Raw genomic sequence first — 24,666 nt, 5'->3', positions numbered from 1 at the left:
AGTACAATCCAACAATCCAGGATGTTCTTCCTCTGGGTATTCCAGTAACAATATATTATCAGGCATTTATAATACACATGATACAGAAAAAATATTAAATAAGTGCTGGTCTACACATATTTGAGATCTATGGTAATGATCTCAGTAATTGTTATAGGCTAAAAACCTTTATTTAAAGTGTAAAAACAATAATCACAGAATCACAGAATGGTTTGGGTTGGAAGGGACTTCAAAAGGTCATCTAGTCCAACCCCACTGCAGTTAACAGGGACATCCTCCACTAGATCAGTTTGCTCAGAGCCTTGAAGAGCCTAACCTTGAATATCTCCAGGAATGGGGCCTTAACTACCTCCCTGAGCAGCTTGTTCCACCACCCTCATGGTAAAGAAGCTGTTCCTAACATCCAAACTAAATCCATTCTTCCCTAATTTCAAACCATTACCTCTTGTCCTATCACTGTAGATCTTTGCAAACTTCTTGTAGGTCCCCTTTGGGTACTTGAAGGCCACTATTAGGTCTACCGGGAGCCTTCTCCAGGCTGAGCAATCCCATCTCCTTCAGCCTGTCCTCATAGGATATTACATGGGACAAGGCTATATGGTAAGATACATCTACACTTACATATACCTAGAGCCCACAGTTAAAACATATTAATTCTCCTTCAGTTGTGTTCAGATCAAAATGAAATTTAAATTTCAACCAAATACACTCAGCTATGAACAGTTTATTTGAAACTGCATGATAGGAATCCCCAAAAGTTCTATAAACAATTAAAAGACAAGACAGTTTCCTGTGTTCCCATCTTACCTTTTTTCACCTCGATGTTCAAATTTGACTCTAACATCATTCTGCCGGAGAAGAGATAAAGGAAATCTCATTCAATAAGCCCACATTAGAAAACACTTAATATCCTTAAGAAGTACAAAAATGTTATCCTTTCTCATACACCAAGGGCTTTTAACAAGCTACCTCTGCCTGGGTATATGATAAAGGCTTAAAGTGTGTAAATAATACAAAAAAATTTGCTGAAGTACAACAAATGCTTCTCTAATTAAACACAGTCTTTTCCATCAATATATTTTAACAGACTCATTATTTCAAATTCAGTGCAGAACTGATTACCAAAGAATTCTCCATCCTGAACATGCAGACAGATTTAGCCACCATAACAGGTTTTTATGTACATTTTGGAGCTGAGTGCTCCAGGCTTGAGAAATGGATCTTATTTCATAAGCATTACCATAGAAACCCACACATGTAATTATGACAGCATTCATACACTCAATTTCCCAATTAAAAATTACACCTGTAAAATGCAGTTATATGGAAATAAAATAGTTCTGCAAAATCCTGATTTTAAGAAATTACATTCTATTAGCAGCTACTGCAGGGAGAAAAAGAAATTTAATCACAAAGATTATCCCCCGATAACAATGTTGTATCTCCCAAACTAATTACTGGATTCACAAGCATTTACTTTCAAACTTCACAAATTCAAACAGAATGGCAAACATGTATTCTTCCTCATCACTACCACATGTAAACTCAGAAATGGCTCAACTGTATTTCTTCTTTCCAAGCATGCTTGTATTCCAACCATTTTGGATCACATAGGCATCTTACTACAACGTCTAAAGTCACAGCTCAAGGATAATTTATGTGACACTACTAAAGCACCGGTGCTATACACAGAATGATTACAGCTTTTAAAGCACAGAATGAAAAAGATGTAGCCATTGTTTTTTGACAATTTAAGAGCCAAATCTACTCAAACACTTTGATCTTTAACAGGTTACAACAGACTGCACAAGCTGAAGTTTCATGGAATATTACACTGTCAATTAAATAAACATACGGTTAACTCAATAGGGCTATTACAACAATTTGAGTACAAATCTACATCTTCTCCTAATTTCTCCATATAGGTGTTCAAACCTATCAACTAAGTATTTACTGGTTTTTTGTTTGTGTTCACTATCTGCAGGTGAAAAAGAAACCACAGCTGAAAAGAACTCACATGTCCAGCATATCAACAAAGAAAATATCAAGGCCAAAGATGCAGTAAAGGTGTTTAAGTATGTTTCTGCTGCTGTACTGACATTCTTTAATATGATATAGCTGACAGCTTGGCAATTTAAAATATCTATAAAATTAGTCCTAAAGCAGCATTCCAAGAGATATAGCACACCTTGATATTTTAGAATAGTCTAGTACCAATCAAATAATCATTATCACCATCATAATATCAATCTACATAGTGTCAAAATACCCTCATAATCTTCAATTCATCAAGCTCATAGTCATTTAAGCATATACTATGATCTAGTCTGACATGCCACCATTTCATTTTGCTGCTAATTTAAGAACATGAACAAAGAAAATGGCAGCACATGGGGGAGACTAATAGATCATTCTGGTACGCTCACTGGTCTGGCAAGAAAAATAATTATAGAAGTCACAGCAGGACATTCTGTGTTCAATAGGTTAGTAAGGATATTAAGGATTACCTGGTTTTTAGGTGAAGATGACTTTGGTTTTCCTGTTTCTTGCTGGGGCAATGCAGGACGACTGGCCTTATGAAGCACAGCCAAATCCTGCATGATTGAATTCAAAGCTTGCTGCTCATCTGCTCAGAGAAAGGCAAGATAAATGACCGTTACATTCGAAGTGCATTGCTGTCTCATTTCATAATTAAGCAGGCATTGCTCTAAAATCCAAAAAGTCCATATTACACTTCAATACATAACTGCCAAATTAAGAAAATATACTGCCACACTGCAAGCATTTTATTTATCATTAACAGTGCTTAAGGAACTAAACAGCTTAAACACACTTAAACAGCAGGTTTAAAAAACTGAAGTCCTAACAGAGACTGACAGCTCTGTGGAACTGCAGAACTTCCCCTTAGTCAGAGAAGGCAAGGGGGGAAGTTTATCTACTTTGTTCCAAATAATATTCATAGATGAGATGCTCACTAGAAATCATACTTCCATACCCTGCCAAAACTTGTGAAATAATGAAAATAAGAGCAAGTACTCTGAAATCACTTTTCCTCTGTCCTGAACAGGTTCAGTCATGCACATAAGAAGCATACACAAACTCCCAGAGGAACAACACCTCAATTGCTCAAGCATTTGCTGACAGCCCAAAGTAATTTAAAAAGTAACACCAACCAAGCAAACAAATAAAAAACCTCAAAATCAAACAAACAACAATCCTTTCCAGGACTGCAAACACAGTGGGTTTTAGAGCTTACAGGAATAATGCACATGGAGATATAGAAACACTGAACCCAGGGGGAAATTTAGGGGCAGGAGTGCTACACAGCTTAGATTTGGAGTTCACATAATATCCTAAATCCTGATGATCTGCTGCAGCTGTGATGGCCTGAGGCCATGCTAGACAAGGGTTGCCTTGGAACTGGGATGCTACTTTAAACAGGAAAGTGCTTAGGAGCTCAGAAATCTGTACATCCATTACTAACTGCAATTTATTTGTCACTAATATTTTGCATTAATTCCTTGCCACAGCAACAGCAGTGTACTCAACATGGATCTAGAACACTAGATAACAAAATTTATCTACAAAAGGTGTTGGTTTTATGTCTTCGCACTACTCAACAATGGACGTGTTTATTGAAGAACTCATTACTAACAACAGTATTTCTCAATCATGAAGCTGAAAAAAACTCAGAATCAGCAAGCAAGCAATTCAGGTATTCAGCAGTGATGAGAATTCCTTCACACTTGATTCAAATATAAGCAAATATGTTGGTCATATTCAGGAAATTGTGGGATTTCAATGTTCTAATTCAATAGATTCCTAACAGATCAGAAAGCTGGTTTGAAAATAAGTATCTTTGATCATCATTCATGCTGTCATTATTCATAATTGCACTAAGACATGCAAATCTGTAAAAGCAAGTTTTACCAGCAATATTTAAAGGCAGAAATGAAGGTATTCTTGCAGCTCAGTTACTCCTTTCTCACACTACGTACTTCAAAATTTGCCCCAACTAAAAGCGTTAAACTATTTCATTGTGTTATAGTTATTCCAGTGCTCAGTGACTAAAGGAAAAAAATAATAGTTCTTTTAGCAGTTATTTGGAGGTGATTTAATTCTCAGTGGTCACTAAATAGCATATTTCATACAAAGCAAACTAAAGAACTGTGGCAAAACATCTAAGTATTCACTTCTCTTCACACAAAATGTTGGAGGATATCAGAAATCCAAGAGCGCTGTATCCCTGGATTCAGCTACTTTAGTTTCAAACAACAAAAGATAAACTACCAAAATGTGTGTATTTTGGTTGGTTGGTTTGTTTGGAACCTTGTGAGAGTGAGCACCAACGAGTGACTACAATAAGAACACAGTCAGCTTATTAAAAAGCATGTACAACTTGAAAATTCACCATCAAATTTGAAGTAATACAAGTGTGCTATATATTTAGAAAAACAGACCATCTACACAGCCCTGGCTCTGCACTGCAATGACACAAGAGAATACAATAAAATTCCTGAATACAGACTTTGTGTTTTGGTTTTTATTGTTTTGCTGTAGTTTTTCTCCCCAGATGCCACTACCACTTAGAGCAGAGTCAGTATTGCCTAGTACCCTAATACCATGAATCTCAGTTTCCTATACATGGGGTTTTCAAGTTACCACATAGTGCTAGATTCCAATGGGGAAAAAAAATAATGAGTATTAGAAGTATTTTGAATACTAGTAAAACAGCTGAACACTGCCTATCATGAAGACATTACACTGAGTTACACAGCCAAAGCACACATTTCTTAGGAAAAGGAATGAATGATTTCCAAAATTCTTAATGTTCTTGGTCTTCAACAGAAACAAAAAGCATCCTAATGACATTTTTATATATGTTGAACACAAGACTTACCCATAATGGCAGTGAGTCTGAAAACCTGAACTTCAAGGAAATGGTTGCTTCATTAGCATTATTTTATTTCCTAAAATGCAAACCCAAAACTACAGTTATTAAAGTGTCAAAGCCATGTAAAAATCAACTCTTTACTGGCCAGTTTTTTGAATATCCTACCTATCACGTATGCATATAAACTATAAGATTACACACGTAGATATGACATGGGGAGAAGACAGGTATTGTCCCCAAAGCCTCAACGGGCTCTGAACAAACTTCAGCAAACATAAAGCCCAAGCTAAATATTCTAGACTTAAGCTAATTTCAATACTCATTTGAGGATGCAAATAGAGATTAATAGCTTAATAAGCCATAGCATTCTGCTATGGGATACCCACTACTCCAGATTGTTAAGAGCTAGCTCTTCTTATACAGGTTCCTCTATCTACTGTTTAAAGCTCTGTGTTCAGAACACCACATATACAGTTCATATATACATATATATATATACACACACACAAAATACACAGCACCAATCAAGAGGTATCAATACCTACTGATTATATCAACTACAAAACTTCAATTGCTATTTTTCCCCCCCCGCTATAATTCAAGAGGATTAAACAGGGACCCCAGTATCTCTGAAAGCAAATGCCTCTGGAAGACAGCAGGCAGTAACATTTAATGTACAAGTTAACCAGAAAAGCAGAATCACAGCAGGCACATTCATGAACAAACTCTACCACAGTATTTTGAACATCAGCCAAGTGAAAAAAACCAAACCAAAAAACAGCAAGGGCCAATTAAAACAATCTGTGAGATGCTGTTATGGAGCTTACAAGCAAAAAAAAAAAACAACAAAGAAGGCATATCCCCAAACAGACAATGAGATTTCTCATAATGTGGGCTATCCCAGGAAGAATGCAGAATTTTTAATGTAAGATCATAGAAGAAAACTGTCTGATTTCTTAAGCAGTCACTGTGACCAAGCAGAGAGCCTCCCTACTGGCCTCCCTGTCCTGACCACAGTGAACCATCCATCCCTCTGACTCAGATCAAAATATCTACTCTAGTTTGATAAAACAGATGATTTTCCTGCAAGTTCATTCAAGGAGCTACAATAACAGAATGACTCACATTTTTTATTTTTTTAAACAGGATTTGTTTTCTCATGATTCAGTTCCTTACCAGTGTTCAAATGACTACTGATGCCAGCACAGGGCCACTTGTGGGAGAACATGGCTGAGAACAGAGAGGACTTAGGCCAGCTTTTTCAGCACCAGACAGTGAGGCTTTCTTACCCAAATACAATGCCAATTTTATAGCTGACATCAAATTCACTACAGTTTTCTCGAGAATTTCTGAGCATCTTCAGTAAGGCATCTAAGAGTTTCTGGCATTGCACTTCTTATATATTTAACAAAAAGTCTTTTTAGGCAGCATTCACTTAACTGTTGGAACTAGAAAGCTTCAAGTATTTCTGGCATGTTTTTCTGAAATAAATTTGGACTTGAAAGCCATATAAAGGTCACTGCTCTATACTGCCTTTTACCTATGTAAAAGATTACTTTCTACTATTGCCTGTTTGAAGCTTCCTAATAACCAGAAAGGATCAGGCTTTTCAAGAAGATTCAAAGGTCCCACTCTGCAATCAGAAAAATCAGCTGAGAGAGCACACAATAGAGCACAGCAGTCCTAAAATGAAACTGAAAAGTCAAGTATATTCAATTACATACTCTCAAGTCTATGGACAGCCTTGAAACAGTTCCTGAAACAGCTTCCAAATCTTGTAGGAAAGAAACTCCCATCTAACGTTTTTTATAGTACTAAAGCTTGCAAGACTATGAATAGTTTATCCGGCCCAGGCTGCCTGTAGTCTCAAAACACAGCTATTAACATGGTCTCCAGCCTCTTGATGCTACCACAGCAGGAGACAGAAAAATCTGTTTAAAAAAGAAAAAAAATTAAAAAGAAAAAGCTTCTGTTACTCCATAACAAAAAAAGAAAACCATGAAAAGGGATCCATACTAATCTTCAGAGAGGAAAACAGGGTCTGTAATGAATTTATTTTTCATATGACAGTAGCCAAAATCAGTCAAATTAAGGACAGAATCATCGGGCTTTCCACAAGATGGAAAGAGATCTGATTTACTTAGAATTAACTGGGATTCCCATTATAGCCTGAATACATCATAGCTAACTGTTTTCCCTGTGTTTAATTCCTTGCATTTTTTGCATTGCTAATGGTCAAAAAAGCAAACCAGAATCTACATATTCAATTCTTTCCAATGCAATGTCCCTTTTTTTGTTTGAGTTTTTGTTTTTTAAATCTGCAGTAGTTTTGAACAATCTTCCAAAGAATTATTCACTACAGTGCTAGTGTCAGTTTCATAAAATGTTTAATTTAATTAACTGTCTTAACACATCAAAAACATATATATATTACATGACTCTGGAAGAAGTACTTATGTAATATTTCCTTGTAAGCATTTCAAAGAAACACAAAAGTTCTGCAGAGCATTTGAAGTCTTCTGTCACATTTTAGGAAAACAAGAACAAGTTCCATCTCCAAACAAAATCACCCAAAATGTTCTTCCTCAACCTAGGTGAAATAACCAAACTTGGAATGTCAAGATATTTGAGCAACTGGGCTCATATAAGAAAGGCAATCTGGAGAAGAAACATCTTAGGAAACATTTTCTGCAAAACCTCATTCTTCAGTATTAATCAGTGACATCTCTCTTTAGAACAATTAATGAGGGAGCCTTTATTTCTTTTCCTTTCCACTTTCCTCTTATTCCTTAGATGAAAAAACAAACAAAACCCCCAACCAACCAACCAACAAAAATCACAACCATTAGATACAAAACTCCCCAAATCCTAGAAAAATGTAATTTCTGTGAATAATTTAGGGACTTCTCAGTCTAACAGAAAATATTTTGATTGAAAGGGCTATTTAAATATAAAGTATAATTAATCACCAACTAAACATACCAATCTTTTTATTAGCATTTAAGTGTCACTTCAAAAATAAGCTATCAACATTAAAATTTCAAATCTGACTTTATGAGACCTCATCTTTGTGAGCTCAGCAACCACTCCTGTTTTTAACTTCATATTTTTCCAGTGGACTATAACAAGAGGGTGGCCATGGGGAGAGAGGAAAAAAAAACAAGCTGACAAAAATCAACATTTAAAAAATAAAACTCCCCACATTCAATAGAAAGGGAAAAAAGGATATGCTAATCTGTGGTTACAAACTAGCATTAGCAAAACACATAGTAGATGACAATCAAGGACAAAAAGGAAGTGAAACGGAGAAAACTGGAACTCAGAAAAAGGCTCAGGAGAAGCAAAGGCAACAAAACACAAGAGCAGATGCAAAGGTAGAATAAGATTATGTCAAGGTCTTCCAGAGAAACACAAGCAACTTGAATTTGAATGTAATTAAAGAAAGGATGACAGAGGGTGAATTTCAAAAAGGTGATGATGTGATAAGAGTAGCAAACAAAGAATATCCTAGCAACAGCATTTTGGATATAAGAGTGGAGCGATACTGATTCATATTCATGATTCATTTCCCATCAGCAACCTTCCACAGAGCCTGAAAGTCTTTCAGAATCTGGGAATGTCACTGAAGAAAGAAAATATCCAGGTGATTCTTGGAAAAGGCTTTTAGCTTTCTCATGGCAAATGAAACAAAGCCTGAGGACAAATAACTCATGTGGACAATAACCTAACTGTTCAAATAGTCCGTGCTAATTGTCCATATGTATACTCATCTCCTGTAACAAACAGGGTTAAAGCTGCCTGCACACAAACAGTGGCAGACATATTACACTGTCTGTTATGGCTGACTTGGTCACATACAAAAATTTGTAGGCTAGGATTAAAAAAAAAAAAAAAAAAAAGGAAGGAAGAAAGCAAACTGAATTTGTATGAGGTGAATGTTCATGAAGTTAAATAGGATTTTATTTCCGTTCTGTGGAATGGGGAGATACACAGTATGCAGAAATAGAATAGTTTCTACAGCATCCAACTTCATAACAGAAGTACCATTTTTGACACGTAAAATTAGCTATGGCTACAATGAAAGTCAAACTAATCAAATGAGAACAGTAAAGAGAGTATATAAGCAGTTAAGAACTAAAATAAATCAGTCCAAGAATACATTCCTGCATAAAAGCAGAATCACACAGTGTGAACTCAAAAGAGAGAGATGCACTGTAATTATTCTAATCACAGGTAAAGATTAAATTGGATAGTATGCTGTATTAGGCATAAGCAAGTTAAACCAAAATGACAAGAAATCAAAATATGCTACCATCGCTATACATAGACATACTTGTCCATTAAAAACTCACAAGATACGGAGATAGGTGAATGTGAAAAGTGTGTGTATTCATTGTTAATTTTTCAGACTGTAGAATGGATGAGAATGTAAACTAATACTATAAAAACTTACTTATTACCAAGAAGCAGCAAGTCAAAATGGGTTTATCCCAAAATGTTTCTTTTAAAGAATCAAATGCTTGGTCTCACACAAGTAATTACAGCAAGCAAGACTGACAAAAATACCAAGTGATCACTTAGTCAAATATGCCTATTTAACCTTTAACTAAAATAACATGCAGCACTGCTTCTCCTGTTGATAGTTTGTAATTGTTGGTTGGTTGTTTTTTCTTCTTAAAAAGAGTGTCTGTGAACATGACAGCATATAGTCTTGTATAGCATATGGTCTTCTATAAAAGACTTCTTCATAACCCAAAGCAATTTTTGGCATAAATAGCAGGAACTTACATAGTGTGGCATGCATAGAAAAAAATCTGTATTGTCACAAGACACCAACAGATACCTAAAAGAAGGGAACTCCATAGGAAGTGTAAAGGAGAGGATTTTATGCGGCTATACATACAAGTGAACATTGGACAAAAAGCCACCTTTTTCAAAGACTGTGAAAGCAGCAGCAGTAACACAAAATCATGAAGAACAGGCAAAAAAAAGAGCAGAGCAGTAACAAGAAAAATATTTAAGCAGATAACGGAAAGGTCTGCTAATTAGAGCCCAATAGTAACACAAGATGTTAAGTTCAGTTATAGAAAAAGTCAGATCATTAATATATTGTAACAATACATAAGAACAGGTGTTTACAGGAAAAGTAGAAAATGGAGAGAAAGATTAAATCAATCCAAATCAAAAGCCACACTGATAAATTAAGGTAACATGTGGAAGACAAAACAACAACAGAAAAATAGGGCTCAGTGGATCAAATTTGGAACATCATAAATTAAGAACTTAACTGGCGAACTACAGGATCTTCTAAAAATAAAAGATACTGGAGGCAAATTCATGGATAAAAGTAGATTTTGGGGGATTTGTTTGTTTTAGAAAAAAAATATCTTAAAAATATTTGATTGCAGCCTTCTTTGAACACCTCAAGGGATCTTAAGGTCTGATAGCTGGCAGGGAGAAATCTTGTCTATCGACAGAACAGCAGGAAGGGCATAAATCACAGAGCAGTAATATTCTCCTTGGTTCCTCTGTCATGTGTCCCCTTTTATTCTGAAGGACTCTCTTTTCCCCCTTAATTTATCACAATAGAGATTAATTGTACCAGACAAGATACACTAAGAGCATCCACCTAGATCTGCTGTGCTAGGAAAGACTGACAAACAAGCAGAAACAATCAAGCTCTGCCAGCTGATACCCCACAGCCAGGAAAAAGAGACACAATCTAGAGCAGAACCTCTCACAACCAGGGCAGTAGTTCAGGACTGACTGCCTGTCCTGGATACAGACAGAAACTATATTGCCCTATATTTTTCTCCTTCCTGCCTCCTTTTCCACACTTACAGTTCTGTCCCAAACAATTGAAATAAACCCTTCTACCACTAGAATGACTATTTGACAGTGTAAGGAATATAAACACGTCAAATACTCTGTTACACAAAGACCATTTTGAGTTTATTTTTCATAGTATGTCAAATATTGTGCTGATTGTATGTAGCTTAGTCAGTATAATTCTTAACTTTGCCCTGAAGTTCTTACTCTCTTGCTTTCAAATCAGTTTATTCAGAACCCCAAGATATTTTAACCTACTGTATGGAGGCCTAGAAACCTTAAACAGAGTACCACAAGCCAAATACTTGTATCAACATAATAGACTTAATAAAAGAATAGCACCCGACTCAAAGTGACTTTAAAAAATAAATATAAAAAACCCAACCCCTCAGATACTGAATTTAGAGGTAAAACTGAAAGTGGGGATGAAACCCAGGAAGAAATAGCCAGCGTCCATTTTTTGTTCTGGTGGTGCAAAAAATCAAGAGGATGTATCCAAACCACAGCACAGTGTTACTGGAATAGAAATTGCACCATCCACAACAATAAAGACATACAATGCGCTTATTTGTAAGAAGACTCTTCACAAAATTAGTGGCTGAGTTTTCTGGACCATTCTTGCAAATATCTGGAAATACCTGGAAGAAGATTCTAGTGGGTTGTAAATATTGTATAAATCAGAGAGAAGGATAAAAGAAAGGGTCAAAGAGCTGCTAATTATTTACCTCCACATCAACTGAGTGTAAATTAATTACTAGCTTAGTTGCTACCATGAAATTTAAAGCAAAACCATAGTAAATGCTTTGACTTCAAGAATTATTATTGCTGTTAAGCAAAATGAAAGTTTTCTTGCTTCTTGAAATGATTACATATTAGTTAACAGAACTAACTACAGTAATTATGCTACTCACATTTTCCCAACATATTTGGCTAAAACCCACATTACCTTAATTATTTGCTTCAAAGTCTCAATTAACTAACAGGAAGCTCAGTTGATGGATTAAAATAAAATATTTTTAAGATCCATACTCCTATTTGTCAGAAAACATCAATGAACATGACTCGTAGAGCAACCCTTACAGACAGGCAATGATCAGGCACATGCAATGAGATATACAAGTAACAATTCAAGCAAATGACCTCAAACATGATGAAAACACAGTCACAGTCCAATAAAATGTATTTATGTGTCTTTAAAATATTTAACTGTATATAATAATGCTATTTCCCTCCCATTTAATATTTTTTTATCATGTGTATTTTTTTTTTCTTAAGAGGAGCTGCATTTATGGTGTTAAAACTGATAGGACTGCTTTTTGACTTTTTTTTTTTCCTCCCTGCAGCCAGGAGAGAACCACCCATAATAACAATCTGCATTTTATGTAAGCCTAAATATTGTGGCTTATTATGTTTACTCAATGCTTTTGCATTTAATGCATTTTGACATAAAAACAGTCATTTAGGAAATTGGGAAAAAGTTATAGCCACAAGATTGGATGGTCTTAACAAGAGACAATTTAGAACTATTAAATCACAATGCAGAATTATCTAATGTAAGTCAAATTCAAAATTAAAGAGGGATAATGCAATCCTTGTGTGTGTAGAAAGGTATGCAGAAGCCAACTTGCCTCTGTACACAACCTATAGATCCATTGTTCAGTGCAGAACCATCAGAAAGACTGCAGACAGCAAGTGTGGGATGGCTGAAGCATTAGTACATTTATATCTGTTACAGATGTATCCAGGCATCTCTACAATATGCAGACACGAATTTTCTTAAACTTTTTAAATCTTCCTGGCAATGAAAATAAGTGAATTTATGTCTAATTTAGCATACAACACAGAGACTTACCTCAACTGTACAGCTACAGACACTAGTATTTATTTTCTGAAAGAATGGTTATTAGCTCTACTCCTTCCAGAGCTCAATCTCGAAACAAAAACAAACAAACCCCAGACCTGCATAAAATATAACTTCAAATTATGGATGGTGCCTTCCCAATTACAGGAAGGATAAAGCTCAAAAAGCAGTGCTATCAGTTCTAGCACCATAAACTGCAGATTATCTCTCAAAGTACCATGAGAAATAGACTTCAGAATGAACTGAAGGATCCAACATACCCAATAGCAAAAGTAAAACTTCATCCTACTCAGATTAAATCTTTAGTTCCTGCTGTTCTACAAACTGTATTTTGACACTTTCCTATAACATTTATCATCCTGATGAACAATGATTGTGACTTGAAAAAGCACTAGGAAGTTTGAGAATGCAAGACAGTTTTTAAGAATTGTTCTCATAAAAATGCAGAGTAGCAGGTAATTTAGTTCAAGATGAGTTTACAGCAAAATTATGCTTTTGAGATAAAAATCTCAACACTTACAGCAATATTCACAAAGAATAACTAAAGTCTAGGAAATCTAATCTCCCTACACTTCCTCTACAGTTGATAGGGAGAGATAAGCATATTTAGAGAGTTTCAAGGCACTTAAATGCAAGTTTCCTGTTTTAAATGAACCTCTTCTTTCCAAATGCTATCAAGAGCCTCTACTGGCTAACCCTTCATAAGCCCACTCCATTTCAAGTACACAGAAAAGATAAGACTGTAATTGGTCTCAAACAGCAAAGCACCTACTTTCTTCAACAAGATCTCTTTCTTTACCTAATTCAAGTTTTACAGAACATCTTCATTTCCTGTATCTGTTACTGCCTCAGCAACAACCAAAGCACCCTTGACAGCTCCATTTCCAATCTAACTGAAGAGTAATTTTGCTGATATATCAAGCAAATCTGCCTGGAAAGTCATGATGCTTTCTTAGGGTCTGTTCTGACGCAAACACATGCATTTTAAATTGTGGAAGGGTCACAACAGCTGAAACTTGCAGACAGATGCCACAGTGACACCTTGCAAAATATTTCAGTGTTGCCAATTTTGCAACAGAACGTACTGGCTAGAAATCAACTGCTCATGCTCCTCTACTTTTATCTGAGACCAGATTGCTCACAAAAGCACATTAACAATTAATAGGCACTGTTCATTGGGCTACAAGTAATTCCATCACTGCCTCCAAATTGGTCTGGCATTTTGGAAATTTATCACTACCACCATGATGGAAAGTCTTAGAGCATCACACCACTAAGAACAACAAAATCCTTACCATTCACTAAGATAAGTGATACACAAACTGACCAACGCTATTTACATCATAAAAATGTCTAAGACTTAGTGTTAAGATAGATTTACAGTGCTCACAAATATACAGGATAAAACACTTCTGTGAGTTTTTAACCGTTTACTATCTTATGTGAACTAGGTAGCTATTCTATTCTATTCTACTCTATTCTATTCTTATAAAAGGCTTCTCAAAGAAAACAGGTGAATGAAATTTTAATCCATACAATCCAATGAAACATACACTACAGGAAGTGACATAAAATGATTTAGGTGCTTCTGTGTCTTCCTCTAAAATCTCAGTGGTGCTTTCAGTTCAGCACCTGCTGCTGTCATTTGGCCTCAGCATTTGTTGCTGTAAGGAGTGGCATCAATGTTAGTTTTACTCCAAACTTATGACAAGCAAGTCAAAATATTTGTGAAGAAGGGCTAAGAGTGTTACAACCAAAACAATTCCCCACCACAAAAATAACTGCATTTCCCCTATCTAAAATCCTACAGGAGGAAAAACTTCCCCACCCCATCACAGACAGTTCACAGCGTACACTGGAAACCAATAGAGGATGATCTCTCCTCCTAATCACCAGTAAAGCCAAAGAGCTCATTGTACACAGTAAACAAATTTAATCTTACCAGCATTACTGGGGTTGGAAATTCCTGTGCTACAATCATTGATAAATGTAACCATTCACTAGAACAGTAAACCTACCACAAACCACTTACAGTGTATGAACTTTATTTTTAAAGCAAAATAAAGTTCATTAGAAAAACCAGTAGGTTTCCAGCAGAAGTGAGTATTGCAAACAAGTGGAGCATTTCAGTTAATGTACAAGAGCAATTACATACATATCATCAGTCAGATCTTGCTTTGGAGAACATACAGAAGAAAGTACATCCTTAAACTCCAGTAACTCGTTCTGTCCTTTTCAGTTCATCTTCCAGTTCTCTGACCATGATGGGGTGAAAGACAACTATTTCAGGACACAACCCAAAGAAATAATGTCTCAATTTCTACAGCTAGTTTTAATATCTATCTTCAGGTGCTAAAATCAAGAAACTGTTTTCTTCAATATACCCATTACATTTGACAGCATCTTCCACTCAGAGCAAAACTCACAGCTGCAGCAGCTGGGAGTTTTAATCATGGCTGGAAATCACACTACTATCATTTCAAATCAAGTACCAAAACACCTGAAAACAGCAATACATATGAAACATTCTGATAACATGATTTACCTGGCACCTTGCTGTGACACCAGCAAGGACAGAATCTAATTATCTAGGGACATTTTTGTTTCTTCATTGTGAAGACATCTTAGTCTCATTCACTACACATCTTCCAAATTTTGCAACAGCTCAAGGAGGAATTCCTCAAATCACAGTTATTTCTGCCTTATAGATAGTAATAGAATAAGGTAATCTAAAGTATGGTACAGCTACTTCACTGTCAAGTTTTGCCACTCCATTAATACACCATCTCCCAAAACTTTTGCCTAAAACGTCTTTCCTAGGAGCTCACACTCCAATCTTCCTAGTTCAATACCCCATGTGCTCTTTCCCCATCATAATTCAAATTAACTCTGTACAGTCAGTCAGACATTTCTTCCATTATTTCTATCCTCAACAGTAAGAACACGAAATGTAAAAGAAGCTCCTCATACACTAACATGAATATTTATGCAGGATAAGATATTCATTATCCACATGTATTTCCAACAGCATAGAAGAAACATTCCTGAATCAGTCTCTAGTTCTGGATTAAAACATTGAACAACGACAACAATGAGGAATACATTTAACCAGGGAGCTATGAGTAGACTCACAACTCTCATGATTGGAACTGTACAGACCACACAATAAGACCACTGAGAAGATGGAAAGGTGGGTACTTAACATATGCCAAAGGAAACCAAGAGAACCTTTTGCATATTCACAGGTAACACACACTATGTAAAATGCAAAGCTATTTCTACTACACATGTAATATGACTGTGCATCATTTTGGTAGCAAACAGGTTTCATAAGCAGGTCTAAATGGGAAAACTTGTAAGTTTTTATCTGCATTCAGTAGATGCCCTTTTTAAACTGGTTGACTTACATAGGCAAACATATTAAGGTCTTGCTAAATTACCAAGCACAAATTCTTTTTCCCTTTGTGCTTGGGTAACAATTCTTAGCTTCCCTAGAACCAGAGAATGACTGATTTCACTCAATCCCTCATAATAACATTTAAACCAAAATGTAACAAAAAAACCCTAGCTTTGTCAATGCGCTCAAGAATCAAACACGAAGACAGAAAGACAATGTATGTTCCTAAATTTTCCTTCTTGCATCTCACATAGCACACCCCTTAGCAGTGGGTACCAAATCATCACAATGACATCTTTGATGCTACACAATTATACTTTTCCCTGAAGTGATAAAAATTTAAGAACCCTCATAAATACAACTAATAAGATAAACTAACTACAGACTCCAAAGTGCCAGAGGCAGGATTACTATATACATGCCCATATCTAATCATCATCTTTAAGACTACAGTTCCACTGTTCAAGTTACATTTCTGTCAAGATAATAGTCCTGCTTGTCTAGAGTAACTGCTGCTTTCCAGCTAAACCTCAATGGCAAGCAGGAGATTGAGAGCAAACAGATGATACCGTTGAAAAGATACTATGTTTTAATTAAACATCAGCCTATCTACCTGATCTCACACATATCATACCAATACCAAAACAAAGGAGCAAGAACTCATGCTAGAACCACCCCTTTTGGCAAGTGCACAGATAAAAGACCTTTTAATAGATATCATGTGTAATGCAGGGATTTCTGGAACTACTGACAAGTTAAGTGTGACATGTAAGAATTAAACCACAAATAACTGACATATGGATAATAATGACAGAGCAGGATATGGCCATTGCAAAAAGAGATCCTCACTTGCAAATCTCTTGGTGCACTACAAACATGTGCATCAGGAGCTGAACTCAGTCACTATCATGGTCTACTTTTTATTTCCAGTGTTCAAAAAGTCTCACCAAAGGCATTCTTGCAGTCAGAGCATAAGAAGGAATAAAGACTTGTGTACAAATGAATTGTTAAAAATACCAAAAATACAGGACAGACATAATTGGATTCTCACAAGGAAAGAGTATACCAGAGGGGCTCCACAAGTCTGTGTTGTTCAAAGTATTCTAAAGTATCCAGGAAACAAAGGCAAGGTGAAAAGTTTTCTGACACTACTGTGTCTACCAATATTGTGTTATTCAGCAGAGCAAGGAATGTGTTGACTACAGTAGAGGAGGTGGCCTTTATCAGACTGGGGGACTGAACAATAAAGCAGATGGTATGTAGCACAGATGAAAGTGATGTAAGTTGGGGGGCTGAGGAGAGGAGGAAGGGAAATAACTCTAACTCTTCGTGTAACAAACCAACGGGCTTTCCACTGAATACTGCCAGCACTCAGAAATGAAAGCTAATGCTAGGAATTACAGAAGAAAAAAAAAAGAAGTTCAAAACTGATCACTGCCCATCTTGAGTACCACTAGCAGTCCCAGCCTTCAGCTCCAAGAAAGGATGTAGCAGAATACAATAATTTCAGAGAAGAGCAAAAAGTACATAAAAGGTACATCATGAATTCTACAGGGGAAAACAAAGGCAGATTAGGACTCTTTGGTTTCAGAAGTATTTTGAGTGAAGGGAAAAAAAGTCATAAAGGGCTACAAAATCATATAAGGAACAGACAGATGGCTTGTTACACTGGACAGAGATGGATTATTCACTCTCTTCCAAAAGAAAACAGTGTGAGCTTAAAAAAATAAAACCAAAAAAGGCAGATTTTAACACAAGGATCATTTCTTATCAAAGGGTATTTGGATGCCAGAATGCAAAAATCACAAACCACCATTTGAGGATAAAAATCCAAAGGTTGCTAGCTACACAAAAGCCGCATGAGATTTAGAATAAACTTTCACTGAAAATAGTTTGAGATTGAAAGAATCATCAAGCTAAGTGGTTATATATGCTTGCCTTGACCTCACTCTTCCATAAGCATTCATTCTTGTTCATCACAGAAAGAAGTATACTGGATTACCTTTTCTCTGATTTTATTACAGATTAAGCTTGTACCTAAAACTTGGTCAGCCATTTCATCAACAACATTTAGATTTTAATTTGAAAATTTCTTTGGGTATTTATGATACTCCAAATATCACAGACGCAGAGCCTTAATAGATATTCTCCATGGGAACTTGCTGCAGCAGCTTAAAGAGTCGTTTATCACACTACCCGTCTCATCCCCGCCTGAAGTTACTGCAGAAGTTACTGCAGAATCAACAGTGCAAGATGTTACAGAAAAAAACAAGCGGTATTAGAAGGTTTGAGGATTTGGCATTGCAATTTATTTTAATTCAAAACAAAACAAAACAGACCAACAAAAAAACAACACGACAAACAAAACCAGTCCCATTCTAGGCTTATGATTGTGGCACTGGCAAAATACACATAGCAAGTGTGACAAAACAGCACTCAAATACAGGTTCAGCGTTACCAATCAGTATATAGTGACAATTCTGATGTTCTTCAATAGAATGCCTTACTTTCTGTAGATTTTCTTCATAAGTTCAATTCCTGCTTGTGTCAGTATTTTAGTTCTCTTCACCCTCCCCCCGCAATTCAAACAACAGCTTGATGCAGACTTTTCCAGTTTTAAAATCTTTGTTCAAAGGTGAGACTACAGCTCCCACTGTTAGCATTTTGGTAACAAGGCATTCAATCTGCTGGCACTTCCAGAACTGTCTTGTCAAAATTATTTTTTAATAACTTTGAGGGTAAGAGGCAACCAGCATTGACTATTTGAAATACTCCTTCCTGCAAAAAACTAAAGGCCTCCTTTGATAATCATTACTGGAGTCTCTTTCATTTTTTGTGAAGGCAACACTGCTGAAAGAATCCCACAATTTGTCCCATCTGTGATTTTGCTTGAAAAATTATGGATAAAATCATTTACATAAGTCAGATAAAATGGAATAAAGCCAGGGAACATGTTGAACACATCTGTTGTATAGCTGGCTCTGCAATTCCTTCAATAAAGCATGCCTATAGGATAAAAATTTCTTCTGCTAAGCCATTGGACTGTAGGACATCACAAAATGGCAAAAAGCTTATTCACGTACAGTTTCACTGACAGAAGTTATCTAAGCAATATGACTTCAAAAACAGCACATACATAAAATATACTGGTAAAGACAGTTTTTTCTCCCAATAAAAGCTGCATCTAAGCCTAGGAGAACTTGTTCTCAGTCAAGTTTCCTGTTATAGAATAGGCTTATGTTCAAAAGCCACAGGGACTGCATATGCTGGGAAAGCGACGTGGAAAAGCAGGAACCACATGCTTTCCTTAGAATACTCTATTGGAACAGTGATCCTGTCTAGTCTAGAAATGCTTAATGTAAGAAAGCTAACATGACATAAAGACTAAATTCATCACAGTATAAAGTTCTATTATTTGCAGATATAACTCAAATTCATACACATAAAGAAAGAGATACTCAATTTAAGAAACACTAATAAAAGCTCCTATGTTAATGACCATGGAAGTCAAGAACCTGGTGTTGGAAAAGAACCAACCAACCAACCAAAGAAATACAAGAAGCCTCACCAAACAAATAAGATAAAACCCAACCATACATGCACAAACACACCCTAGAACGACATGTTAATAAGGCTGTCATGTTACTTCTGCCGCAACTTACTCTCGAAGTTAATTACTCTATTGCTCCAAGACTGTCTGGGAGCTTTGAAAAAGATAAAGACAAATCATGCAGAGTCCAGTGAGAGTTAACAACAACAAAATTCCTGAAAAACATGACCTGTTTGCACAGTTTTGCAAAGAGAAGCCTGAAATAAAAGGAGCCAGAGGAACCGTCTTCACATATGCAAACACTTGGTGAAAAGAGTACAGAAATCATTATCCTGCATGAGTAATAATAGTTGGACAAGAAATAACTGGCTTAACTAGCACCAAGACAGAGACTTAAGTTAAATATTAAGAAAAGCCTCCTGACTATAATGATAGTTATGTACTAGCTATAAATAGACCAGTGAAGAGGTGTGGTATTCCCCTCCTTTTGAGTTTTTTAAGAGAAGATCAGACAAATGTCTGTCCAACATGATTTCACTCTATTTGCTGCTGCCTCAGAGTAAGGACTGACCTCATGGAATCCCTTCCCTCCTCATTTGGTTAAATGAAAAAATTATAGATGCGTAAGAACTGTTTATCAGCATTATTATAGCTCAGCTTCAAAAGTACACTCTTTGCAACATAAACATCTTAAACACTTGAATTTATTACATTGCTGTTGTCAGACTGTTAGTGTACTTAGCACAAAACATTTCAGGAACATAAAAGCCACACCTTTTGCTGCTGCAGATAAGTCACAAAAGTGGGCAAATAATTGGATGGTAATACAGAAATAGAAGCAAGTGAGGAAAAAATGTTTTCCTCCTATGAAAAAGTTACAAACTGCTGGCATAATTATAAAAATATGGAATAATTTGAGATATAGAAGCAAACATAAATAGAAGGCTTTGCAAACAGACAGGAAAGAAAGCATCAAATCTCTACAGGTCGCCCTACATTACCAATTCCTAATTCTCAGTTTTTAAAGCACAATGCAGATACCCCTGCTTTGGTCTCGCTCAAGTAAATCCAACCTCAAATGACGATATTAATATTAAGATGGAGTCTAAACTATGCCATATGTCTATTTGTGAGTCACGTGTCTCTAGAGCAGTGGTTCCCACAGACAAAAAACAGTGCAATATCCCAGCACAAAACTCCATTCTTCCTTCGCTTACTGACACCAATCCTTCTGCAGCTCCTCAAAAAATATACTTAAGGTGACTATATTAGAAACATTTCATAAAAACCTGCAAACAAGCACATTTAGTCTCAGAAATTAGGTTAACACAAAGCATAAGATGCGTTTGTCGTGACTACTGTATTACCAAATCAAGATCTCATAGCAAGATCCAGAAATGAGAATCGCTACTAATGCACTGCATGCTGAACACGTTCCCACTGCTCAATTATGCTTACAGTGTTATTTTACAAGGTATGTGCAATTATGGCATGTATCATCTATTCTGACCTATTCCTTAGTACTACAAAATACCAGATTATAACAGCAAATGCAGTATTTACTCTTTTTTTAAAAAAGATGTTTCCTCTTTCCTTCTGTAGCATTAGAATTCACTCATTTTTTATTTGTTTTTAAATTTTGGATTTAATACTGTGTCAGTTCTGCTTCAGAATTTTAAAAGCTTAAATTTAGAAATTAATCTTTCAGGACATCAAGCTTATTTGTTTGCTAATTAGATAAATCTAGGTAGAGTCACTAGTCAATAAACATATTTAAATCATTTAGTTTCATGTATGAAAATAAGCTCTGCAAAAGTAACAAGTAACTTCACTCCACTGGTGACATTTTCAACATTCATTTGTTTCTCTTACAAAAAAACACAGGATAATGTTTACAGCAAAGATTAAAAAAAAAACCTAAACAGAAAATATGTTCATTATTCCACACATAACATATACCCTCCAAACAGATCAAAACACCTTTGGCCATGTGGTTGGTGCAAGAAGAGGAAATCGATGACAGAAATCACTCTATTATCATTCTCTGGTTGCATTTTATAAGAAAACATTCTTTTCAGTTCTGAGAATGCTCTGTTAGCCTCTTAGGAATCTGTCACAAAAATAAATTATGTGTTATTCATGGCTTTTGACTTGTTGATGTAAAAAGTCAGCCTGCAGTAAGGACAATATACATGAAAGAAAAAAAAAAACCACCAAAACTTAAGACTGCTAACATGCAAAGCTTTTTTTCAAGTTATCCATAAATATTTACTAATAATAGCAGGGTTTAAAAAAGAGTAATTTTGATTTGCAGCCAAATATTAATTTTTAGGAAATTGAAAGAAAATCGTGTAAAGAAAACACTACAAAGGTGAATTAAGTTTACAGCATGATCAACTTTCTTGCTTTCTCCAGAAGAAAACCTTATAATAAACAGTAAGTCTTCTGCACTTAGTCTCAAATGGCTTTAAATTCCTTAAGTCTGCACACTGACTAGCTTCCTAAGAACAACAGCAAGAAACAAATAGGTCTTTGACCAAAATTGAAAGGTTATTTGTTTTTACCATAAATTACTCAGTGTTTTATCAACACAAAACACAAACACTAACCCACAAACAGAAAAAAAGCTTCCACACCATGATATTAAACAAGACAATGACCTTGTTGCAATATGCTAAAAAATTCTACCTGTCCCAGATCTGCCTACTCACATATACCTTTCATAAAAGGTCTCAAGATTACCAAACACTACAGCTATCCTAGAAAAAGTTTTCTCTGAAACTTTAGTTTAGAAATCTGAGCAAGCCGAGACAAGCAATTCAGAACCTCTGTTTTCTTCAGCATAGTCTTCCATTAGTGTCAGATAAATCACTGACACAGTCTTCATAAAGACAAACTGTACACAGAATTTTCTCCAGCAACGAGTCAATTTGACAAACACCACCTTGCTATTGTGCTTTATGAAAATACAATAGAACCTTAGGGAAAAAAATAATCCAATTCATTATATACAGCTTCATTCTCTGAATCAATATATGGGTTCAGTACATTTCAGTGGTAATCGTGACAGAACACGAAGTGTAAGAAAACAGGAATTAAAGCAAGTTCCCATTTTTAAATGTATTTCTGAGGAAAGCAGCTATTAAAAACCACTCCAACACTGTAAGCAAAGGTACACATGAAAATAAAATTTCCTCATACAGTATTTCTGTTCTTTTCAAATGACAATGAAAGCTTTAGCCATAGTGTAGGAAAAAAAGCGACAAACAACCAAGAAAAACCTAAGGTCTTTCAGTGTAGCATAAGTACTAACTCATTGCTGCCCATTCCCTTAAAACTAACCATGAAGGGAATTCCATAGAAAACAACATTTTCTAGAGTATTCTGCTAATAAGTGAGATACCACAAAAGAATCCAAGGTATCGTGCAAGACAAGCATGTGGACATTCATTCTGCAAATAGTATGTCTTTGCCACATACATAGCAACACATTTCTAAAGGCCTCTAACACTCTGCAACGTGCTGCATTGTTTAAAGCACAGAAATGTTACGGCCCTTATTACAAGCCAGGCGTCTATTATCTTTTACCACCCTCTCAGAAGACATTTCACTATATAATATAGCGTAAAAACGCTCGGTTTCTTTAATGATTTGATCTTCAGTAATTCCACACCCAAAACCTAAAACCACATTTATGAAGCAATAGAGGAAGCCAGGAGAAAAAAAAAATAATTAAGAATTAAAAATCGTGTGTGCTGCAATGAACATCAAAAGCAATAAAGGAAAAAATAATCTAGCGTTTGCTTTATCCCCCGACAAAGATATCTCGGAAAATCTGACCTACATAACCCAATTCGTAGCACTGCTATCACTGCAGAGCAATTTGAGGAGGCTAGAGCATCAGTATGCAGGTTTACGGTGACATACAGATATTTGTAGAGCTCGCTAAATCCTTAAGATACTGCAATTGTAACGCAAATAACTAACACGTCGTGTACCCCCATCACCCCAACTACGCCGCTCCGTACCTCCATCTGCACAGGCACACTGCCCCCGGCGGTTCGCACAAACCGTCTCTCCCCGGCCCCGATCCTGGGCACGTCCTAGATGCCGAAGCTACCCCAAGCGTCCCCCACACCGGCATCCCCCTCTAACGCGCGCCGGCAAACCCGCCCCCGAAACACACACGCATCGGCGCAGCCGAGGGCCGCCCCTGGCCCGGCCTTTCCCAGAGCCACCCCCGCGCGCCCCGCCGGCACCGACCTGTGTCACAGCGGAGGTCGGGCGGCCGCGAGGGACCCCCCGCGCTGCCCGGCGGCGGCGGGCGCAGGCCCGGATGGGCAGGCAGCGCGGAGGGAGCGGCCAGGTTTCCGGAGAGAAGCCCACCCCCCTGAAGGAGGGAGGGAAGGGGCTCGGGCCTACCCGCGCCGGGGAACGGCGGGGAGGATTGACAGGAGGCACCGAGGCCGGCCCAGAGGGAACGGCACGCCCAAGCGGGCCCAGGAGTACGGAAGCAAGAAAGTAGCCCCCGAATCGGTGGCACCACGGGGATCGGGCCGAGGGAGAAAAGGGTCCCGTCGGGCGTGAGGCGCCGACGGCCGCCGCCGCTTCTGCTGCCAACCGAAAGCTCCGCCTTCTCCTCCACCGAAACTCCTGACGTCGGCCGCGCGCCGGGGGGAGGCGGGAGCGCCGGACGTCACGGCAGCCGCGCGTCACGGCGCACGAACAGCGGGTCGCTCTGCGCGCGCGCGGGAAGGGGAGGTGGAGCGGGGACGGCTTGTACGCGCGCCGGCGTTTCCGCACACCCCCTCTCCAGTACCTCACCGGGGCCGGGAACTGCGGGTGTCCGAGACCCGGAGCTGGACAGCACGGGTCGTCTGGCACCCGGGAAAGTGTGGGACGGCTCCAGGCCGCGCCATCCCCGGTGCAGCGAGGGAGGAGCGGTGCCGCGCGCCTGCTGAGTAGTCGTATCGGCGGGGGCAGTCGGGGCTCCGGCTGCAGCGCGCTGTGGGAGCCTCTGCGGTACCCAACGGCCGCGGCAACCTGACAGGCGAACAGCGCAGGGGTTGTGTGCCTCCTATGGACAGTGCTCGAGTAACGTGCCGCACGCCAGTGCACGGAGGGGCGGCAGATGC

At 37.5% G+C, this 24,666-nt stretch overlaps 1 protein-coding gene across 2 annotated transcripts in view; it reads right to left on the bottom strand.

The window, feature by feature from the left end:
- The window catches only part of MAP3K2 (mitogen-activated protein kinase kinase kinase 2), a 48,949-nt gene extending 24,787 nt beyond the window's left edge, over positions 1-24,162 (bottom strand). Inside the window, exons 1-4 of one of the 2 annotated variants that reach the window (XM_068138918.1) lie at positions 23,795-24,162; positions 4,901-4,970; positions 2,508-2,626; positions 808-848 (exon numbers count right to left, since the gene is read on the bottom strand). In XM_068138918.1, coding sequence (XP_067995019.1) covers positions 808-848; positions 2,508-2,626; positions 4,901-4,904 — 164 coding nt within the window. In that variant the 5' untranslated portion in view covers positions 4,905-4,970; positions 23,795-24,162. The remainder of the gene's footprint in view (positions 1-807; positions 849-2,507; positions 2,627-4,900; positions 4,971-23,794) is intronic. The other variant, XM_068138919.1, reaches the window with a different exon arrangement.
- Between the last annotated feature and the right edge of the window lie 504 nt (positions 24,163-24,666).

This window comes from Melanerpes formicivorus, unplaced genomic scaffold (assembly GCF_026170545.1).
Source record: "Melanerpes formicivorus ecotype bairdi unplaced genomic scaffold, bMelFor1.0.p_v2 SCAF_5, whole genome shotgun sequence".
Lineage (NCBI taxonomy): Eukaryota > Metazoa > Chordata > Aves > Piciformes > Picidae > Melanerpes > Melanerpes formicivorus.
Note: the sequence above shows the minus strand (reverse complement) of the source record. Positions and strands in the feature narration are given on the sequence as shown.